The sequence below is a fragment of the Chrysoperla carnea genome, chromosome 2, assembly GCF_905475395.1.
Source record: "Chrysoperla carnea chromosome 2, inChrCarn1.1, whole genome shotgun sequence".
Classification (NCBI taxonomy): Eukaryota; Metazoa; Arthropoda; class Insecta; order Neuroptera; family Chrysopidae; genus Chrysoperla; species Chrysoperla carnea.
In genome coordinates this window covers 15118305-15142106 of record NC_058338.1, presented here as the reverse complement: position 1 = coordinate 15142106, position 23802 = coordinate 15118305, and the positions used below count along the sequence as shown (strand labels likewise).

At 29.1% G+C, this 23802-nt stretch overlaps 5 protein-coding genes and 1 non-coding gene across 6 annotated transcripts; all 6 read left to right on the top strand.

The window, feature by feature from the left end:
• The first annotated feature begins 1253 nt into the window (after positions 1-1253).
• Positions 1254-7716, top strand: LOC123291634 (histidine--tRNA ligase, cytoplasmic). The gene is made up of 7 exons (XM_044871984.1): positions 1254-1497; positions 1737-2030; positions 4790-5011; positions 5714-5935; positions 6009-6215; positions 6354-6932; positions 7465-7716. The coding sequence occupies exons 1-7, from the start codon at positions 1405-1407 to the stop codon at positions 7714-7716; spliced, it is 1869 nt and encodes a 622-aa protein (XP_044727919.1). The 5' UTR covers positions 1254-1404.
• Positions 7717-10374: 2658 nt separating this feature from the next.
• Positions 10375-10446, top strand: Trnap-agg. The gene has a single exon. It is a non-coding gene; the product is annotated as a tRNA-Pro (tRNA).
• A 914-nt stretch (positions 10447-11360) lies between these two features.
• On the top strand, positions 11361-12710 carry LOC123293494. The gene is made up of 2 exons (XM_044874341.1): positions 11361-11703; positions 11966-12710. Exons 1-2 carry the CDS (start codon positions 11421-11423, stop codon positions 12658-12660), a joined length of 978 nt encoding a protein of 325 aa, XP_044730276.1. The 5' UTR covers positions 11361-11420; the 3' UTR covers positions 12661-12710.
• An 846-nt stretch (positions 12711-13556) lies between these two features.
• Positions 13557-14471, top strand: LOC123291630 (zinc finger and SCAN domain-containing protein 12-like). The gene is made up of 2 exons (XM_044871980.1): positions 13557-13992; positions 14269-14471. Exons 1-2 carry the CDS (start codon positions 13557-13559, stop codon positions 14469-14471), a joined length of 639 nt encoding a protein of 212 aa, XP_044727915.1.
• Positions 14472-18794: 4323 nt separating this feature from the next.
• LOC123291372 (glutathione S-transferase 1-1-like) lies at positions 18795-21927 on the top strand. The gene is made up of 4 exons (XM_044871638.1): positions 18795-18999; positions 20327-20527; positions 20618-20785; positions 21745-21927. The coding sequence occupies exons 1-4, from the start codon at positions 18859-18861 to the stop codon at positions 21892-21894; spliced, it is 660 nt and encodes a 219-aa protein (XP_044727573.1). The 5' UTR covers positions 18795-18858; the 3' UTR covers positions 21895-21927.
• Positions 21928-22275: 348 nt separating this feature from the next.
• LOC123291373 (glutathione S-transferase 1-1-like) lies at positions 22276-23648 on the top strand. Its single transcript, XM_044871639.1, has 5 exons — positions 22276-22348; positions 22431-22630; positions 22850-23050; positions 23186-23353; positions 23467-23648. Exons 2-5 carry the CDS (start codon positions 22490-22492, stop codon positions 23614-23616), a joined length of 660 nt encoding a protein of 219 aa, XP_044727574.1. The 5' UTR covers positions 22276-22348; positions 22431-22489; the 3' UTR covers positions 23617-23648.
• The last annotated feature ends 154 nt before the right edge of the window (positions 23649-23802 follow it).

Below are 23802 nucleotides of genomic sequence, written 5' to 3'. Positions count from 1 at the left end.
ATTTGTCAATATTTAGTTTACACCTGTATGTAGCATATTACATCAAAAATAATCGAATAGACCATGATGTAAATTGTAAATATCGTATGCATAATTATATGTAAACAACAACAATAAGTAATAATAATAATGAAATATGTTTTAAGGATGACTAAAATCAGAAGAAAGATTTGAAAATCAACAAAAATTCACTTTGAACTGCCAGATTAACTGATCAAACAGGAATTAAGTCTTTAAAAAGAGTCCAGTTTTTTACTTTATTGTTTCAAGGATGGGCTTTACGATCTAACCGTCATAATATAACCACACAACTAACACCTGTATCTAGTACTTAGTTCCATGAAGCATATATGGGCTTAGTGAAAACCAGAAAATATTTTTGATTGTAGCTTCTTCACAGAAATATTCTGTCCTGCTATCAAAATATCAGATTGTACACCTCCGAAAATATCGGCGATTATTATTTTTGAAAGAAATCATAAGGTCATTGGATGCAAAAAATACAAACGAGACATAGATAAAATGTAACTTATTCAGACATTTCAATAATAAAATGTACTATAATGAATTATATTAAAAACAGTGCTGTTTATACTAATCACAATAGTTAACCATAATAACATTAAATTTCCATTGCATAAAAAGGGAGCTACTTATTGCTCACATGATATTTAAACACACATTTTCTAATAATAAGGTCACAACCCAATTATCTGATAACGAGGTCGCATTGTTGTAAACTAAAATTTTCATCGTAAAATTGGAGTAAGTCGGAAGAAACTCATCTCAACATTTGAACTAGTTGGAAAATGAGAAACATGTTTTTAGTGTATGTATGTGTAAAAACAAATTTCCAAACTCAAGAATTAACGTATTTTTGCTGATAAGCATTGTTCGTGGTATTGTTTAAAACAAGAACATTTAACTTGTGCTGTAGCTGCTCTACTAACAGCCAAGATGGAGATGTAATGGTGCAATCTATCGGTTAAAATTCACAACATAAAGTTAAATATAGAAATCTGCATTATCTATTATTTTTCAATATTTAAAAGGGTTTGACGCTGCAGACATAGCATTGTTTGACGAGTTGAAAGTACTCTTTCTAAATGTCAAAAATTTTCAAATTGTTTCAATGTTTTTTTACATTTTCTAATTAGGATATAATCTCAAGAATTTATTCATTCTTATGACACATAAAAAATCATGATACTTTCAATTTCAATCAGAGCATGCGCCTCTAAATAAGAACATGTGAAAGCCCCTACACGTCTGCCAATCACGGAAAAAATCTACTATGAATAATAAGATTACATAGACAGTCATTTCATATATACCCGGACCTACTAACGTAATATATTATGTGATTGAGTGAAAACACGTGTAAAAGAAAATTCAAAACTTAAAATGACAGAAAATCGTGAAAAATTACAAGAGTTAATAAAAGAACAAGGAGATCTAGTAAGAAAATTAAAAGCAGCTAAAGAATCGAAAGATAAGGTTTGTATGTTTGACTTTCCTTTGCTTGCATTTTAATACTTTCCAAACAATGTAAAAAATAATGATGCAATTATGTGCATCGATTGTTAAAGATGGCACTCATATGAAATATTGAAAAGGAAGAGACTAGACAGTAGACGGCATTTAAATTAAAATTAATAGACTGGTTTTTAATTAACTTGCTCTATAAATGTAACCTTGAATGTTGCATGTCGTAAAAAATTGTCAAATTCTTATAGGAAATCAATGGTTTATCAGAAATTATTAACCTTGAGGAAAAACATTTAAACATATTGGATAAAATACTTAGGAATTTTAGCTACATATGTGGATATACTCCAACAAAAATTGATCAATTAATATTTAAAAATGTAAAATCAATCGATAATTTTCATGAAAAATATTCAAATTTTATACGATGGTATAATCATATCAATAGTTTTTCATCAATAGAACAAAATAATTTTCCAAATAGCATAACAATTCCAAATGAATTAGTATTCTTAAAAAATTCTACCGCCTTAAAAGATCAGGTGAGATTATTATTACTTGTCTTATGACTTTTAATTTCGATTTAGTGGTGTTGAAGAGAATTTCTTTTTGATTATTTTTCCACGATGCTGTTGTCGCGGCTGTTTTATCCGTTACATCGAAATTTTTCATCATCAAAAATTTGTACACCGTTATGGTTGATGGCAAATACACTTTTTACATCAAATTATAAATTAACTAATAACACGACACAGGTCAGTGAATTTTTATACAATTTGGATACTTATTTTGTGTTTATTTTGTTTCTATTTTTTAAAGTAATTATTGATAACTGTTTTTATATTATTGATAAGTGCATAATGCAATTTGCGTGATATTTCCAATCGAACAATTTAATTAATAATTTCATTGGATTCTAACTAAACCATTCCACCTGATTATTTTTACGTTTGTTTGTTATCACAGACTTATTTATTACATATAGGTGGGTATTTTTATTGATATCAGCTGGCATTACTTCGTGGATCGTAGGTTTTTGTCATCTATTGTCGATATTTATAAGTAATAAACAATTTTACAGCTGATATCCAGGGCTTCCAGTAGAGCCAACTAATTTTATACCGCTCGGTCACTGAAATTATAAAGAATCTAATCTCATTATACAAAGCGACAAAATTGTTCAAAAATAGTCTGTAAGTGGCGCTGTAGCAAGTCCAGAAGCAAGTGGCGCTGGGTTAAAAAGACACTTTTACGTTTACTTGTAATGCTAACGAATATTACTCAGAAAGCGCCAATTTCGATTAGAATAGTTTTCGAAAGAGCGACAAGCGCATCACGCCATCTACGATTAAGAAATATTCGATCTCCGTTATCTCAAATAATCGGTATTTTAACTCTCACAAAATTTACTTCACGTTTGAATTTTTATTTTTGTATCCAATTATAGAAGGCAATCTGCTATACAAACTGGATACAAAAAAAAACCATATTATACACTTTTTGTATCCGATTATACAATCTGGCAGCCCTGCTGATATCACGAACTGTACCACCTACAATGAATTTATACTACCCCCCCCCCTCTTCCAAAGTCTTCAGAGGAAAAAGGCTAATTAGGGATATTTATTAGCAGTCTATATTTATTTAATAAGTCTATTAATACAGTAAGCTCATGCAATGCAAAAAGAGGAGGATCTAGGTTAGTAGCAGAGATAATTTTTTCTGAGAAAAAATTAAGGAAAACCAATTTATAAAACTTGTTATTTTTCTAATTTGAATGCTCAATATGTCATTGGAAAATGTATCCATACAGTTCATGTAGTTCATATTCGCAATGAAGCCCGTTATCATTTTGAATTGTTTCATATTTATTGATTTGTAGATTGATAGATTATTATTAATATATTAGAAAAAATTAAAATATATATTAATTCTATTTCTGTATATTATAATACACAGACAATTAAAAAAATGCATTAATTCTTACAGTTAATTCCAAACTTTCTACATATAACTAACAATTTATTTTTAAATAGAATATTTTATACATTTTTTATTCTTTAAATAATTTTTATAGTTATGCAATAGAACTAAGTACGTGTTTTATTTAATTTATAAAATAAAATACATTTATTTAATTAAATTTTGGTGTGTATAATTCAATATTTATGAAACTGCTCCTTTACTGGTTGACTGACTGGCTGATAGACCACGCACAGTCATTGAAGGTAGGAAATTGAAATTGAAAATGAGCTTCCCCGTTCATATTTATATCGACGTATTTTAATTCAAAACAATAATCACATCAGGTCAAGAGATATTAAGGGTGGATAGTTTCCATCTCCTGTGTAGTTTATCAATCGATTTCATTGATTTTTTTTATCATGGTTGAATAGAGAATTTTATGCCCTTTCAAATAAAGTATAGCAAGGTAGAGGGTGCCATTTGAAATTTTAAAATTATCGTGGCTAGGGATGATGGGGTGAAAACTAAAATTCTCTAAGTATCTTTTTGAACTCCCCCCCCCCCCCCGATATCTAAATCGACGTGTTTTCTTTCTCATATTCACATCAGGTCAAGAGTTATTAAGGGTGGATACTTTTGAAATGAACACACTGTATATACAGGGCTTAAAAACTGAATACTCTTATCGATGCAATGCAAAATTTGATGATCCTAATCTTGAAATTTAATAATAAATATAGACCTGTTTAGAAATTCAGTTGCAAATTTTCAGGAAAACATTTCAAATTTACGAATCTGTAAATTCATTATTAATATTCAATAGTTTCTATGTTTTAAGAATCAAGGTTAATTTTTTTTCTTTTTGGCAATTCTTTTTATGAGTGAAAGGTATTTTTTTATTATTAAATGTTACAATAATTATTTGTAATATACATTAGATTTACTGTTAGAAATATTGTAACATTGAGAAAATATAATACAGTAATTTTATGTTATGTTTGATTGATTATTTATTTTATTTAAGGAAAAAAATTCATTTCAAATTTTTATTTTCGAATAATAAATATAAATTCTTCATACGAAAATTATCTCTTAAAATTAAAATCAATTTTAGATATATTGAGAATAGAATAATTAATCAATAAATTCCCCATTAAACCTTTTGAGATATTATTAAAAAAGTAATCCTGACAATTATTTTAGGGAATGTAGAATAATTTTATTAATATTTTTTTTAAACTAATAAAATGAATAATTAGAATGAGAATGTATGCGTTTTATAAAATTCGTCAATGAAATAAGAAATTTAACGAAGAAAAATTTTCATTAATTACAGATAGCCGAAGAAGTAGCAAAATTATTAGAATTAAAAGCACAATTAAGTAATGAAGATGGAAATACAAGTGGACCACAAAAGTTTACACTTAAAACACCGAAAGGTACACGAGATTTTTCACCTGAACAAATGGCGTTACGTTCAAGTGTTCTAGAGAAAATTATTAATGTATTTAAAGTGCATGGAGCTGAAACAATTGATACACCAATATTTGAATTGAAAGTATGTATAAAGAAATTTATTTAGTTCTTTATTTTTTGCATGCATAATATAAATTATCTCAAATAACGGTAATTTTTATTCACGTTTTTTGCACAAACTAATTGCAATTATGTGCAGGCACGTGATTATAAGAACTGCTTTTTATATTCTGTAATTCTTTATACAAAGGGTGCCTCGTAGTTTGAATAGAAACAGAATTCGCTTACAATAAGAGAGTAGTATTGAGTAACCACATCGCCGTCAAATATATTGACGCATCTTCTATAAAAACTAGCCTCATTGATCAATTAAAATTCTGATTTGAACTAGGAAGCAGCTGATCTTCAATAAAAATTAATTATTAAAAATATTTTTCAATATTTTTTTCATCAATACTATTGTTTCAATAAACTCTTAGGCAATCAATATCGATATTGAGTCAATAATATATACATGGTGTGAGGTGGACTTAAGAAAAGAATGTATTTGTATTTTAGTTAAGATAACCGTAGTTATACCCAGCTTTTAGCCTAGGTGGAAGAAGCGCATATCGATAATCTTCGACCTAGACAGATGCAAAATTACATATAAATTCAACAATATTTACTTACAACAATAATACTTACTTATTCTTTTTATATCATAAATCATTCTTGCTATTTTGTCAAAAAGAAAATTTCGTTGTTAACGTTTCTCATTAGAGTCTTTTCTATTTAATTCTAGGAAGTACTTACAGGGAAATATGGTGAAGATTCAAAACTAATATACGATTTAAAAGATCAAGGTGGAGAAATATTATCATTACGTTACGATTTAACTGTACCATTTGCACGATTTTTGGCAATGAATAAAATTAGTAATATTAAACGTTATCACATAGCGAAAGTATATCGACGTGATAATCCATCAATCACACGTGGACGATATCGTGAATTTTATCAATGTGTAAGTTGTCAAAAACAAGTTCAATTTTCTTTATTTTATTAAGTTATAAAATTTTTCATTAAAAATATTTCAGGATTTTGACATTGCTGGCGTTTATGATCATATGATTCCCGATGCCGAATGTATCCGAGTTGTTTATGAAATTCTAACATCATTGCAGTTAGGTGATTTCATTGTAAAAATTAACCATAGACAATTGTTAGATGGAATTTTTGAAGCATGTGGTGTACCTGAAAGCAATTTCCGCGCAATTTGTTCGGCTGTTGATAAGCTCGATAAGGTAAAATATATTTGTTTGAAATATTTAATTTCAAGAATAGTTCCATAATGAAATTGGCAATAGTGAAGCTATACTAGATCTCTTGGTATCCAATAAAAACTTATAAATTCAATATATTTTTCTTTCTTTTTTTTGCAGTCACCATGGGATGAAGTCCGAAATGAAATGATAAACGAAAAAGGTTTAAATCCAGAAGTAGCCGATAAAATTGGTGAATATGTACGTTTAAACGGAAAATTGGAATTAGTTGAGAAATTATTAGCAAATGAACATTTAATAAAAAATAGCAAAACAGCTAAAGATGGTTTGGAAGCAATTAAAGTGTTGTTGAATTATTGTGAATTGTACGGAGTTGTTGATAAAGTGTTGTTTGATTTAAGTTTAGCACGTGGTCTTGACTATTATACGGGCATTATTTACGAAGCAATTTTATTAGGTGATCATGGTGACGGAGAAGGTATATCTGTTGGTTCTATTGCTGGTGGTGGTCGATATGATAATTTAGTTGGTATGTTTGATCCACGCCACAAACAAGTACCATGTGTTGGTGTTTCCATTGGTGTTGAACGTATATTTGCTGTATTAGAAGCAAAATTAGCTGCAAATAACACAAAAGTGCGTACTACAGAAGTAGAAGTCTATGTTGCATCGGCTCAAAAGAATTTATTGGAACATCGCATGCGAATATGCAAAGAATTGTGGGATAATGGAATTAAGGTAATAATTTTTGTTTTATCTGGCATCTACAAATAAAAAGTTAGGGATCCGAGTCTAGTGTAGATTGATTTTTTGGGATAGTTTTTCAGTGATCATTAAACCGCTGTTACCTAGCTTTGTTTAGCATCACAGCTTTTAACTCGCTGAATATTAGTTCTGCTTACTAATTTTGCCTCCTTACAGTTTTCAAAATGTTATTTTCCATTGCTTTCGTGCCGTGGAATCGTCATTAAACACCATGGACTTATATTTACAAAATTAGTAAACCCATAACTTTAATTGTTATATCTAAGTCAAAGAGTCTTAGAGAAGGGCTTAATTAATATTAGAGTTGAAAATTTGTATTTTGATGTTCAACGATAACTGACTCATCGATCAATAATATCCAAGTGTTCTTCACTACAACCATCTGTTTTAATAATGACGGATAATTATATTAAAGACCAAATTGATAGTAAAAAAAATACTACCTCGATCTTCCAAAAACTAAAATTTCAATTATTATTATTTTAAATCTCGTTTTTTATTTCAGGCTGAACAACCATATAAAAAGAATCCAAAACTGTTAGCACAATTACAATATTGTGAGGAACAAGGTATTCCATTGGCCTTAATTATTGGTGAATCAGAAATACAAAATGGTATTGTAAAATTACGTGAAGTTGATACTCGTCAAGAGTATGAAATACCACGTGATCAATTAATAAAAGAAATTAAATTGAAAATTAATAATAAAAAAGTGAATAATGACAATAATTGTAAATTACAAAATGGCACCGTATGATAATAGTTTTTTTATTTTAATAATTAAAAATTAAACATCCTATACCATTAAAATGATTATTTAAATATTTTATATTTATTTGTTTTTTTGCAATTATTTATTTATAGAAGTTTCTTAGAATCAATTTATAGCATTAAATAGATAAAAGAGAATTAAATAGAGAAGAAGATCGAATTGAAGTTATGCATGTCTTTCTTTTATTGTTGTTGCTTAAGATAATTAACATCTCAATACAAAAGCAACATAGAAATTGAAGGAAAATTATCTGAGACGATCTTTACTCTACCTCATTCTCTTAAGAGTTAAGCCTTTATTCAATACAAGCTTCTTTAAATTGGTACTTAGATTTTTTTCCCATTTTAAAACCTTGTGTATAAGATGTCAAACTATTAAGTTTTCACTCTCTGATCTGATAAATTTTTTAATTTGCGATTGCAATTGATAATTGCTGTTGGAATCATCCAGTAAAGAATGATCATGATTATGCATTATAATTCATAATATTCTATGAATGTATCTGTAACAAAACTGCTATATCAATAGAAATATGTAGTTTTAGAATACAAATATTTCGCCACTTCAAAACTCAATTTATATTGATATCGGTGAACCTGTCAACCTGCATAATAATTATCGCAAAAAAAATTGCATATATTTCAATTTTTATTGATAACCTTCTTCAATCTGTACAATATTTGTCATAGTAAGCATTTTTTATATAAAATTTGTTTGTTTTTTTTAAAATAATTTTTTGTAATTATCATTTGTCAAAAGAAAAATTTCATAATCAGCTTTTTTTGCTTTCGTTTTTTTTTTATACGTTTTAATATAATATTTCATATGAAAAATAGACGTGTATACGTTTCTACAAAATATACCAAATGTAAATTATATTGATCAATTTATTTATATTAATAAAATAAGTTTATTAAATATATTCTGTGTTTTTATACCCTGTGTGCATGTAATACCTTATGATATATGTGTTTGCAATCCATAGCTTAGGTTGAAATTGAAGGAAAGTGAGCTATTAGTTTTATAATTGACTGTCGATTAGTTTTAAAATATGTCAAAATAAATCTTATATGGATCAAAGAAGTCCCATTATTTGATATTTTGGAACCAACCATAAAAAAAAACAACGCTCATGAGGCTAAAGAAATTGTACAAAGTCTACATGTGGCAAATCAACTGCTGATAGTGTGTGATGGCATAATGATTTCGTGATATATTACTGGTACGTTTTAAGTAATTAAAGTAATAAAAAAATTGACCCTTTTCTTTTCTCAAATGTTGGAATGGGATTGTAACGACGTTCTTATTTATTTTTTATCTTCTCTTTTCACATTAAGGTAAAGTACATCGTTGATTTCTATACCCTATTCACCTAAACTGGATAGTAGAGGTAGCCCAAATTAAATCTAAGTTTAAAATCTGTATAAAATATGAAATTGGACTAACACTAAATGAATTCTGAAAATTTTAGGAGGGGGGGGGGGGTTGCCCGATTATTTAAATTAATTAATAACTTCATAAGTATGCATATTTAACATTGATTTTATGGTAAAACGGTAGATGGATGATATGTTTTCATAGATTTCTCTAAAACTCGTCGGTGGAAAATCATCATCTAAGTTGAAAATAAGGTACAAATAATTTCAATCGCAAGTCTAAATTTACTTGCCTCGCCACTCGTACTACCTTAATACAACTGTATATTTATTTTTTTTCTCAGCCTGTATACATTTTTCATTAAATGAGGCGAATTCCAATCGGAAATCATTCAAAGATAAGGTCTATACTAATTAAATGAAATAATACCGAGAAAAATTTTCAAAATGTACGATTTGTTGTAAAGAATACAGAATTATATAGTAATTTACAATGATATTTATTGTTTTATCAAACTTATTTAACCAAAATTTGAATAGTCAACTGTGGGGGTGATGTCTGTCACCAACATCCTGTTTCACGATTTAACAGCGAATATCTTTACTATGTCGTATTGAGATTGATTAACCTTTATAGATAATCAATAACTGTTTTAGAGGCTAACCGTTTTAGATAATAAGTACATATTTCAAATATAATTACCATACATAATATGCATGAAAATATTTTTATTGAAAAAACAATCAATTATAATAGAATCGGTACCTAAATTTTTATTATTTAGAAATCCTCTATTTGAATTTATGTATAGGTATATTCAAAAATTTATTTTTATTCAGTGTACAAAAAAGCATGAAGGCTATTGATTTATTTTTTATAAAAAATACGCATCAATGATTTCTTACTTTTTTCCCGATTTATCCATGTATTAATATTAAATTAATATATAATAATTGGTGATCTAATAAATATTTTTATGGCAAGGTCAAAGTCATGATATATTAAATAATCTTAGATTTTTTTCATCAAGAATTTTTAATGCATGCCTACAAAGTAATTCATTACGAGCTTTTGTCTAATTATTCTAAAATAAAAATTGTTTTACTGTGAACAATTATCTGGATCTATTATAAATTAATTTAAGAGAAATGTTATTTTATGAGTGTAGAGATTATAAATTAGTTTTTTTATTTTCATTTAAATACATATTTATAGAATAATAATAACTATCAAATGTGTAAATACTTTCTTAAGAGTTATACAACCGGCTCGTTGGTCTAGGGGTATGATTTTCGCTTAGGGTGCGAGAGGTCCCGGGTTCAAATCCCGGACGAGCCCAATGATAAATTTTTTTCTTGCATTATATAATTTATTAATTATTTGATTACATGGTGTTTATTGAACTGTATAGAATTTTTTCTTTACAAGTAATAATATTCAGTTTATTCATACTATATTCAAAAATTTTGATCATGGTTCAATGATACGCTAAAATTACCATAACATTTATAAAGTTTATACTTAAGTTTGTTCATTTCAACTTCTTGTAAGTCTATAGTCAATAGAGTCAATAAAGTTTAGTCAATGTGAAGTACCTTTTTGAAGTTATTAGGCTATTATTCTTGAATTTTAGGCGGAAAATTATTTCATGGGGGTATTTACTGCTTAAAAAATTAATTGAGTATACATCTCTTACCTCTGTCATTTAAGTTTCTCCAAATTTTGATTTAATTTTGATTTGATTTAATGTGAAAATATGTCAGAGTCTTTAAAAAATCTTACTAACAAAAAAAGAAGAATTTTTCAGAATTAGTAAGATTTTTTACGTCATTTGCCTAAAATATTTCCACAAGGGTTTTAATAATGATGCGATCTCTTTAAAGTTTTTCGATTTCTTTTCTAAAACTGCTTTTTTCATCAAGTTTTTGTCTTTTTTGTAAATACTAAATAGGCACGTTCAAGAGGGGTAAATTTGAACTGGACAAAAATATTGATTACTACACTACTTAGAACATAGAACAAACTTATTTTTATAATACAAATATCCTGTCTTATCCAAATCTAATAAACTGTGAAACTTAGATTATAATATTATTAATTTTAGAAGAAGGAATTGTCACCAATTGTTTATATTAATTATGGAAGGTCAAATGTTTTTCTTTTTGAAGACAATATTATATACAACATCCCTTCTAAAATTTACTATAAATATATTTCCCAATTTAGATGAATTCGTAGTCATTACAGTTTCAATAATCCTTTAGTAACAATTAAAAATATCTTGTGTATAGAAATAATTCGGAGTAACAAAAATGAATACCTATAACATTGTTTCAATTCTATTGTTAATTAGTTTAGTGCAAATTTATGGTACACCAATATTACCATACGAACATGCGATTAAAACAAGTGCTATACGTGACCATGCCTTACAAAAAGGTACAGCATTATTTGATCAAGCATCAAAGAAAGGTGTAACCGGAGAACAAGCTGTTAGTGGTTTTGCCGAAGACGAAGGAAAAAAATATGAACATTCACAAGCTGGTGGACATTTTGATCATGCCGATGCTTTCAAGAAAGCACATCAACTATCAGGTATGAAGTTATTTTGAATATGAGTAGACTCATATACAGTCGATACAGTGCTATTTGCGGATTTTTTATAACATGACTGACTCATAGTACATTTTCATGGATTTCGTATGTACATATATCGAACTCCTGCTAATTAGCAGAAAGCTCTGGTTGTTCATGGTTTATAAAAATATGACTGATATTGTTTCAAAACGTAGTTTGTAAAGTTCATCATCAAAGAATACATACCAATACTTTTTTTTAAATTATTGTTTTTTCCCAGATAATTTCAATGATGAAAACTTCCATAAAATCCAAGGTGGTTCATTAGCAGATGCAGGCAAAAAATTATCCCATAAGAAAGGACACCATAAATCAGGATTCCATAACAGCTATCACAAAGATGAATCCTCCGCCAATTCCAGTTTTTACGATGACGCTAACGACGAAGGTGGCGAACAATATTATAATTCAAACAAAGGAATTTATGGTGATGCTGCTCAAAAAGCTGTCCACGGTGGACATGTCGATAATAAATTACTATCAAATGGTGTTGGAGAACATGCCGGATACCATAAAGGAACTGATTACGAATCCGAACGTGGTGGTAACAAAAAATATAACCAGGGACAATATTACGATGATCGTAATCAACATGCTGTCAGTAATTTGGGTAATCAATATGGTGAACACGGTATTGCCCAAGAACAAGCTTACAAACATCAAATTCCTGGATATTATGGTGGAGCATACCCACCAACTGTTGTAGCCAAAACTATTCCTGTAGCTGTGCCAGTTCCAACACCAGTTGTACATCATCCCATACGACACCCAGCTCCCGTGTACGATGAGCCAAAAATAACAATTTATGAAGATCCTCGGTATCCATACGAACAAGGTGCATACTACGATGATCGTATTGATTATAAACCTGCACATTATTATAACCAACAACCAGCCTATGATTATTACTACTAGTATTTTTCCAGGCTAAGTCATAATAATTTGTAAAGCCAAACATTTTTGTACTGAATAAAAATTTGATTTGTAATTTTTTTGTTTATTTAAAGGCATTTTTGTCTAATAGTTTGTTAATTGGATGTAACGTTATAGCCATTCTAATTGGATGTAACGTTTCAGTCAAGCAGTTCAAATAGAATAGTTTTGGCGGCTAGCCCCCAATTATTAAGTGGGCTCACTGTTTAAATAACTGTTGATCCTTGATAAGTATGCTAAATTTCTAGTTATTCCGAAGTTTTGAAGGGGTCAAAATCATGTTCAAAGTTTCCGTTACATCCTAACATACGTATGAAGCTAATAAAAGCGTGTTAAAAAGACTCTTTTTTTCTACATTATTAAACGCGAAAAACCTATTTTTGCAAACTTCCCCTCTCTATAAAATTTTTTGCACAAAGGGGATTGATGGGGACTTTTCACAATTTATTTATAATAGTATTCTGAACATTCATACCAATTTTTAGCTCTTTGGGAATTTTTGTAACTTTATACTTATATTTTATGGACTAATTTGACTGGATAAAATCCCGCTTTAATAAATTAAAAAAATACAAGTAGTTCTATCTATGATTTTGAAAGAGGAAATTTTAAACTGTCAGTGTTCTCGTTTTGTTTAACTAAAGTTGCGGTTATATGTAGCTCAGTGGCATAGAAAAAAATTAATGATCAGTGGTTTTATAATAATTTTCTAAGCTATTCTTTCATTTTTCATATCTAAGATAATCCTAAAATGATCCAACACAAAACCAGTATAAACTAACAAGTGAAAATAAACAACTGAGTTAAAAGCAAAATTGATTTTTGTTCCTTGGCTAAATAAGTTTAGGGAATAAATAATATTAAATACTTGGCAAAAAATGGCAAATAATTCAATTGTTGATACAAACAATGATTTCTTTATCAATGAAGAAAAAATTAAACTTGAAAAAGAATTACATATAGAATCGGTTATTATTAAAAATGAAACATTGGATAACGATGTTATCATGGAAGGTGGACAAATTAAAAATGAAGAAGGCAGCAATGATATTGATAGTGTTGTGAGTGTAAAACTGGAACCGGTTCATGAAGATTTATATACAGAAACAATTTTTATTAAAAATGAACCATTCGATGACAATGTTACAATCGAAGACGAACGAATTAAAAATGAAGTACCAGAAGAAGGTAGCAATGTTATTGGTAGTGATATGGGTGTAAAACATGAACCTGATGAACATACAGACCATCAACATAATCTAGTTAAACATAAACGGATTCGTAACGCAGAAAATTCATTTTCATGTGATATTTGTAATAAAACATTCAATCACCAATGTTCTTTAGTTGAACATAAACGAATCCATAGTGGAGAAAAACCATTTTCATGTGATATTTGTAATAAAAGATTTAACGGACGAAGTAATTTTATGAAACATAAACGTATTCATACGGGAGAAAAACCATTTTCATGTTATATTTGTAATAAAAGATTTAGTCAACAAAATCCTTTAGTTGAACATATAAGGATTCATAGTGGAGAAAAACCATTTTCATGTGATATTTGTAATAAAAAATTTAATCGTCAAGGTTCTTTAATTAGACATAAACGGATTCATAATGGGGAACAATCATTTTCATGTGATAGGTGTAATAAAACATTTAAACACCAAGCTGCTTTAGTTCAACATAAATGGATTCATAATAGTGAAGAAAAACTGACACTGACTACTGAAAGAAGTAATTTAAAAACTTATTCACGGTCGAAAAGCACAAACAAAGAAACAAAATAAAAATACCGTTGTGTAATATTCGTGAACTATTAAGCCAGCGGTCGGGGAACCGGGGTAAATTACCCCAAATGGGGTAAAAATGAAATTTTTGGGGGTATAAATGAACATTTTGTGAGTAAAAAGCATATATTTATAATTTGCTATTTTATAAACCTGTTAGTATTTTTTTCAACTTAAACAATTTATGGACATATGCAGGCCACGCCATTCACTCCCCACCATTAGTGCGTTCTCGAGTTATATCTGTATGTATATATTTTCAAAATTATCATGGGGGGCTATAATATGAAAGATGCTAAAAAGAGGCGATTTCGTTTTTTTTTTGCTCTTCGCCATGGGGTAATATCAACTTACACAAAAATATTTTGGGGTAATGATTAAAAAAGTTCCCCGACCGCTGTATTAAGCGAAGAACAGTGTTGCTAGTGCAGCTCGATCGAAAGCTACGTTGGCATATCTGAAAAGTTACATTTTTAAACTAAAAAAAAAAAAAACATTGTAATCATTTTGTTAATGATCTATTATAAATTATTATTTTTGTATATTATTATTGTCCTTATGATTTTTTTAATTTAGCTTTTATTTAATAAAAACAATATAAATGATTTAAATTTCGATTTTTCCTCGATTTCCTAGACTAATTTTTGTATTATATAGATACGTATTTCGACTACCATGTAGTCATCATCAGTACTCGTTGATAATTTGGCGACTGTCTGCACACAGGGCAAGTTCAAAGTTAATGTATTAAATCGTCAGTTTACAATGTGTAATTACAAAATATGTTAAAATTGTAGTACATAGCTTAAACTTTCCAATATATCTTTACATTTCATGATCTGGACAAGGCATTAATACCAATTTGGAGAAGAAATATCATTATATCGATCGAAAAAAAAAAAATATCGACTTCGTTGAAGTGTCGACCGAAGCATACTAACGGCAATATGATTCGAAAAGAGTTTCATTACATAATTCGGTCAAGTTTTTATTTAGGTATTTATATTTTTTATAACTATGTATTAAGCTGGGAAGTTATTCTTGTGGACCTCAAGGATCGCACTAGACCCTATCCACGACTTGTTTTAAACAATATTGAACTATAATTTTTATTTATAATCGAGTATTATCGTTAGTCAAAAATAAATCATGAAATTTGAAAAAAGTTAAAATTTATGTAAAAATATACTTAAATATTCTGATTTCGAGTCATAAAAGCACGTTTTTCTTTTAAAATATTAAAATTACAAATCGTAATTTTTAAACTGTATAGCACGTGACCTAAAACGCGGGTAAGCCCTGCTGTGATGTCATAGCGGCACCACCATCGAAATTAATGTTAGTTCGATAAGTTTACCATAGATGGCGCCACCATCGAAATAAATGTTAGTTCAATATGTTTACTATAGATGGCGCCACCACCGAAACCCAACCCAGTTATCAAGTCCCACGGGAATGCTGTCGAACGGGATAAAAAGTATCCTATGTCCTTCTCCTGGCTCTAAACTACCTCCCTGCCAGTTTTCAGCTAAATCGGTTCAGCCGTTCTTATAAGTAGTGTAACTAACTATAAGTAGTGTAAGTAGTTATAAGTAGTGTAACTAACACGACTTTGTTTTATATATATAAGAAGATGTATCTTTCGTATGTTAGATTTATTTTCGGTACGAAATATTTTTTAAATTTTTCTTGGATCGTTTTTAAATTCTTTTCTTCATCTGCTGTTAGTTTGAATGTGTTGTATATTTTCTCCGCGTCCGGGCCGATCGCAGACATAAACGTTGCGACTTGAACTTCTGCAGATTTACTAGCCAGATTAGTTGCCGTAGCATACCAACTGAACTGCTGTATCCAATCCAAATAATTTTTTGACATGTTGCTATCATTGTTAATATTAAGGTATTTTGGAGCACAGTTTTATATTTATTATTTTAACCGGCAATATTATTAATTCACTTCATTTATTAATTTAATTAATTAATTTTTAATTTCGGCACCATGTAAGTGTTTGATAATAACTCGTATTAAAATATTAATTGTCAGGTGCATAGAATGCAGCCCATTGTGATTTAAATCAAGACGTGATTATTCATTCAATAGATATACGCGCCGAATGTAGAATGTCATTGATACTTAGTTTTGATGTTGTAACAGGAATATTATTTAATAATCAATAAAGAATCAATTATTATTATAATACGATTATTTTAATACACTTACAGATCCAACACAAAACCAATATTAAAAAAAAAAGTGAAAATAACTAACTGAGTTAAAAGCAGAATTGATTTTTGAACCTTGGCTAAATAAGTTTAGGGAATAAATAATAATAAATACAAAATGGCAAATAATTCAATTGTTGATACAAACAATCATTTGTTTATCAATGAAGAAAAAATTAAACTTGAAAAAGAATTATATATAGAATCGGTTATTATTAAAAATGAAACATTGGATAACGATGTTATCATGGAAGGTGGACAAATTAAAAATGAAGAAGGCAGCAATGATATTGATAGTGTTGTGAGTGTAAAACTGGAACCGGTTCATGAAGATTTATATACAGAAACAATTTTTATTAAAAATGAACCATTCGATGACAATGTTACAATCGAAGACGAACGAATTAAAAATGAAGTACCAGAAGAAGGCAGCAATGTTTTTGGTAGTGATATGAGTGTAAAACACGAACTTGATGAACATACAGAACATCAACATAATCTAGTTAAACATAAACGGATCCATAGTGGAGAAAAACCATTTTCATGTTATATTTGTAATAAAAGATTTAATGGACGAAGTAATTTTATGAAACATAAACGTATTCATACTGGGGAAAAATCATTTTCATGTGATAAGTGTAATAAAACATTTAAACACCAAGATGCTTTAGTTCAACATAAATGGATTCATTTAGGTGAAGAAAAACTGACACTGACTACTGAAAGAAGTAATTTAAAAACTTATTCACGGCCGAAAAGCACAAACAAAGAAACAAAATAAAAATACCGTTGTATATTTTTGGTGAACTCATGAAGGTTATAAAGAAGGAGAACGATCGCAATAGAAAATATTGTCCCCAATATTTAGAAAAAATAAGTGAGGCGCTGGGATCGCTAAGTTGTATCATTAAATGCGGGCTGTTGTGCGCTAATATACTACTTACCGACGACAGCGCGGCTGGTGGCTGAAAATGAACTATAAATTCTACAAATTTTCAGGGACAGGTGCGCTTTAGTACTTAGCAATCGTTCTCCTTCTTTATAACCTTCATGGGTGAACTATTAAGCAAACAGTGTTGCCAGTGTAGCTCGATCGAAAGCTACGTTGGCATCTCTGAAAAGTTACATTTTTAAACTAAAAAAAAAAAAAAACATTGTAATCATTTTGTTAATGATCTATTATAAATTATTATTTTTGTATATTATTATTCTCCTTGTGATTTTTTTAATTTAGCTTTTATTTAATAAAAACAATATAAATGATTTAAATTTCGATTTTTTCCTCGATTTCCTATATCAATTTTTGTATTATATCAATACGTATTTCGACTATCATGTAGTCTTCATCAGTAATCATTAATAATTTGGCGACTGTCTGCACACAGGTGCACGTTCAAAGTTAATTTAGTAAGTCGTCAGTTTACAATGTGTATTACAAAACATGTTAAAATTATAGTACATAGCCTAAACTTTGCTTGTATTACATCGTCATCATAGGCAATTTTATCACAGATATGATATACAAATTACATAATGAACAAAATTAATCTTAATATTATTTCCCTAACCTGTTTTTTCTTTAACGGTACATTTTTAGACCATGTGTAAAAGCACAATAAGCTTGAAGTGAATGAAAAATGATATCGACTTCGTTGTGGCGACGATCGAGGCATATTAACGCCAATATGATCTGAAAAGAATTTCCGAACATTCGGTAGAGTTGGGCGAATGTTTTGAAAAAATTTCCAGATCTATATCGAGCAAACAAAAAATGATATCGACTTCGTTTTTAACTGTAATTTTTATTTATAATTGACTTTTTGCTCTGTTTTACAAGGATCAAGCAACATATTCCCTTCGAATTTTTTGACAGCAATTTTTGAGTTTTAATTTAAACGTATTTTTAATTTAAAAACATATTTTATTTAAATTTTAAAGTAAACATAATTTACTCAATTTTTAAACACAATGTTTTGTGATAAATATATTATCACAAGAGAGACATAGATTATATGAAGAACACTTTCACTTTTTGAATGAAAAAAAGGGGATAAGAAGTAGATACTGAATTTTTTATTCAGTTGTAGATTGTAGTATTAAATTATATTTTTATAACTTTGTTATAGCGTTAGGCTCCAGTATTTTGCATTTTTATTTTGGAAAAAATGCCTATAACATTGTACCATTGGGCTGCAAGTGCTCCATCAAGATGTGCATATTTAACATTGAAAACGTTGGGATTAGAATTTGAAGTAGTATTGGTAAATTTACAGGAAGGAGAACAATTAAATCCAGATTTTATGAAGGTATGTGGTTAAACTTATTGTTACTTAATTAAATGATTAATTTTTTGTAGAATATAAATAAGAAATTGTAAATTTTATAAAAATATGTGTAATTTTATAAATATATGTATATTCGCCCGCACCATAAAAACGAGCCTATCTACAAAATATTTAAACTTTCTATTATAGTGTGCGCAGAAAGTTTAATTCAGTTAGTTAATAACATTAAAGTGTGATTAATTATAGTTGCTTAACTAACTATTAAAATACCCACACACAATTATATTATTATTTATTATGCCATTATTATAAAGTGGTGAAAAAAAATCAAAAAGTCTGCGATATCTCAGAAACTCTGCACCCAATCATTAAATTAACCTGACTTTTATATTTTTTGGATCAAAATTACCCCATCCACCGAGTTTAATCAAATTCCAAAACAAAAATTTTTTTGCGTTTTTCTCGATTTTTTCGAAGGGGTACCCCTTAAAAAAATTGCAAAAAATCGAGAAATTTTTGTTATCTCCAATTTCGATAAAACTCAGTATATTAGGTAATTTTGACCCAAAAAGTACAAAAATCGTGTGCATTTGATGACTGGTCGAATAGTTTTTGAGATACGGGCTAAAATCGACCCAAATATTGCGATATCTCAGAAACTCTGCATCCAATCGTTAAATTAACCTGACTTTTATATTTTTTGGATCAAAATTACCCCATCCACCGAGTTTAATCAAATTCCAAAACAAAAATTTTTTTGCGTTTTTCTCGATTTTTTCAAAGGGGTACCCCTTAAAAAAATTGCAAAAAATCGAGAAATTTTTGTTATCTCCAATTTCGATAAAACTCAGTATATTAGGTAATTTTGACCCAAAAAGTACAAAAATCGTGTGCATTTGATGACTGGTCGAATAGTTTTTGAGATACGGCCTAAAATCGACCCAAATATTGCGATATCTCAGAAACTCTGCATCCAATCGTTAAATTAACCTGACTTTTGTATTTTTTGGATCAAAATTACCCCACCCACCGAGTTTAATCAAATTCCAAAACAAAAATTTTTTTGCGTTTTTCTCGATTTTTTCAAAGGGGTACCCCTTAAAAAAATTGCAAAAAATCGAGAAATTTTTGTTATCTCCAATTTCGATAAAACTCAGTATTTTAGGTAATTTTGACCCAAAAAGTACATAAAACGTGTGCATTTGATGACTGGTCGAATAGTTTTTGAGATACGGCCTAAAATCGACTCAAACATTCGATTTTTCCGGATTCTCGATTTTACCGAAACTTAAACAGTGTAAATTTGTATTTCTTGTTTCTAATTTGTCTGTTTTTTCGTGTTTTATAGTTGAATCCACAACATATAGTACCAACACTAGAGGATAATGGGTTCTATTTATGGGAGAGTCGTGCAATAGCTTCATATCTAGTTGACAGATATGCACAGGTTGATACTTTATATCCCAAAAATTTAGAAAAACGTGCCATTGTCAATCAAAGATTATATTTTGATGCGACTACATTATATCCAGCTGTTCGTAATGTTTGTGTAAGTTTGTCGCAAATTCTCGATTTGTATAATCAATCAACTAAATCGATTCTTCGGGCCCTTTTCACATCTTTATTATTTGTATTACAGAGACCAATTATATATGATAAAGAAAGAACTATACCAGCTGAGAAAAAGGAAACATTACAAAATGGGTTAAAATATTTAGATTACTACTTAGAACACGATGATTTTACTTGTGGTAAAGCATTAACCATTGCTGATATTTCACTTTTTGCAACAGCTACATCTGTTCAGGTTTGTGTGTTTAAAAAATTAATATACTCATTGATAGTAGGTAACTGTCGATAGAAAAAAGGATTCCTCGAAAAATAGGTAATTTTTTAAAGAAAAACTGTAAGAGTACATAAAAAATAAAGCAAACTGAGCTTTATTTGTATAACTATATGCGCTTTGATAATTGAGAACATACTGTAGACTATACCTCAAAAAATTTTAATAGAGGAATGGCCTTAAAAAACGAAAAACTATTGAATGGTCCTAAAAAAATGGTCCGAAATTATTTTTCCAAAAAGATGGTAGAAAGAAATAATTTTTTAAAATTAAATAATTTTTGAAACATTTAAAAATTTGCATTTCTTGTTAAAGGGCTAACATATTTGCATTCTCTCTCAAAAATTTATTTTCTGGTGTTTCTGGGACATTCAATAAAAAGCTTATTTGCATAAAAAAATACATTTTTAGTTATAACTGAACACATAATGTAACTAAAAACTTTTCCAACGATATTGTTTCCGAATCCTACTATTCTCAGCACAGAGATTCTTCCTACCCCCACAAGACAAAACACCTGAAGCACTTTTGAACACTGCAGCCTCTAAATCCCCAACCAGACCTGCCTCTGAATACCTAACTCCTCCTAAATTCTCAGCTCCACAAACGCTACAGCTTATGACTCTCCACCAATCATTTCCCCCATATGCACCGCTTCTGTACAATCCCACCATTCAAACACTTTGCTCGTGTGCAGAAACTTAAATAAACCGAACAAATTAGTTATTTATTAATAGTTCTCCAAAAGAAAAAACTCATGGGTGAGTTTTTATGTTGTACGGGAAGGCATCGTGCCAAATAGCAGTACGAATTTTTGACAAATTCCAGAGTAAAATGATACCTTAAAAGGCTGACAATTTAACGTACAAACATAGAATAATTCATCTTTAATTGTATTAAAACAGCTTTTTGATCTTTTTTAGGCAATTGGGTGGGATCTTACACGGTTTAAAAATATTGAAAAGTGGATACGAAGATGCACAAACCATATTGAAGGCGTTAATGAAAATGTAAAAGGATGTAAAGAGTTTGCGGCTCTCGTGCATAAGCACTTAGAACCGAATCAATTATAAATATATTGGAAATAAAATTATTTTATAAATGTTTTCGATTATTGTTTTATTAATTTACATGTTTTGAAACGAATATTTACAATTACGTGGCTGGCGCCATAGTACCCTTGCAGTAGTCACATAGTAGATCCTGTGAATCCCCTTCATATGCATCCTTTAGGATAATTTATATGAAGATCATTCATCGATTCAAACATTTAATAAATACAGTAAAAGGAATGACTACTCGACCAATAAGTAATGAAGTGATTTTTCCCATTTTCAGGATCAAAGCAACTCATTTCATTGGCATTTTTGACAGCGAATAGTATATTTAAACAAAAATTATTTTTGGTTGAAAATATTCCTTCAAAATTATAAGTCATTAAAACCATTATTACTTATTTTTTAAACACAATGTTTTTGTGATAAATACTCGTTATGAAACGGACAATATCTATTTTGAGGGAAAAAGGTAGGCGTGAGATACAATAAACAGTGAAAACTATTAAATTGTTTCCAACAATATTTTAATGGATCTGATGTTCCAATTCTAGGGGTGCTGAATTATAAATTGAATATAACCTTTTAATTAAGTGAAAATAATTTTATAATTATGCCTATGAAATTGTTCCATTGGCCCCCAAGCGCTCCATCAAGATGTGCGTATTTAACATTAAAAACATTGGGATTAGAATTTGAAGTAAAAATGATTGATTTATCTGAAAAAGAACAATATTCACCAGAATTTCTTTCGGTATGTACAATGTTAAAAAAATTGTTCGATTATTTTGTATTTTGAAACGAAATTCCTTATTTCATTATTTGAAAACTTTCTAAAATTGACGAAATTTGTAAAATTCGGCTTGTAAGGTTGTTCTCTCGCTATGGGCATCGACATAATGTTAGTTAACAGATACATTATCAAACAAATAGATAGCTGAGCTTAATTGTAACTTCAAGGCTTTATTTGTAGATGAACCCACAGCATATAGTGCCGACGTTGGAGGATAATGGTTTCTTTTTATGGGAAAGTCGAGCAATAGCTTGTTACCTAGTTGATAGATATGCAAAAACTGATACATTATATCCTAGAAATTTAGAAAAACGTGCAATTGTCAATCAGAGATTATATTTTGATGCCACCACATTATATCCAGCTGTTCGAAATGTTTGTGTAAGTCCTCATCAAAGTTTTATGATTTCAAATAGCAATCAAATATCATGTTTGAACGCTATCTGTTAAGCTGGAGTTAGTAGTTTAACGTTTTTGCTCTGAACATGCCCTACATCTCCCTAATTTATTTTACAGCAACCTATAATGCATATGAACGCAAGCACGATACCGGGGGATAAAAAACAACTATTAAACAATGCTTTGGATCATTTAGATTATTACTTAGAACGTGATGATTTTGCTTGTGGTATCTATTTAACAATCGCTGATATTTCCCTTTATGCAACAGCTACAACTGTTCAGGTTTGTGTTTTTAAAAATCATAAAAAAATTATTCGTTAACCAAGCAAAAATTAAATTTGATTATATTATCGCCATTTTGTTGGCGCAAACAAACTAATCATTTTTGTATATAGGCAATTGGATGGGATTTCTCACGATTTAAAAATATTAAAAAATGGATAAAGCGATGTACGCATCATATACAAGGAAGTGAAGAGAATATAAGAGGCTGTGAAGAATTTGGAAGAAGGATTCTTGAAAAGTTACAACCAAATCAAATTTGAATTGTACTAGAAATAAAAGTTTTCTATGTAAATTTTTGATTATTCATTCATAAATTAAGTGTTGTCCACAGACGAACGGACGGACAGACAACCTAAATAAGGGACTAATTAGGTGATTTTATGAACACCTATAAAAAAATTTGGTTCGCAAAACATCAATATTTTTAAGATAACTAAACTGTATCA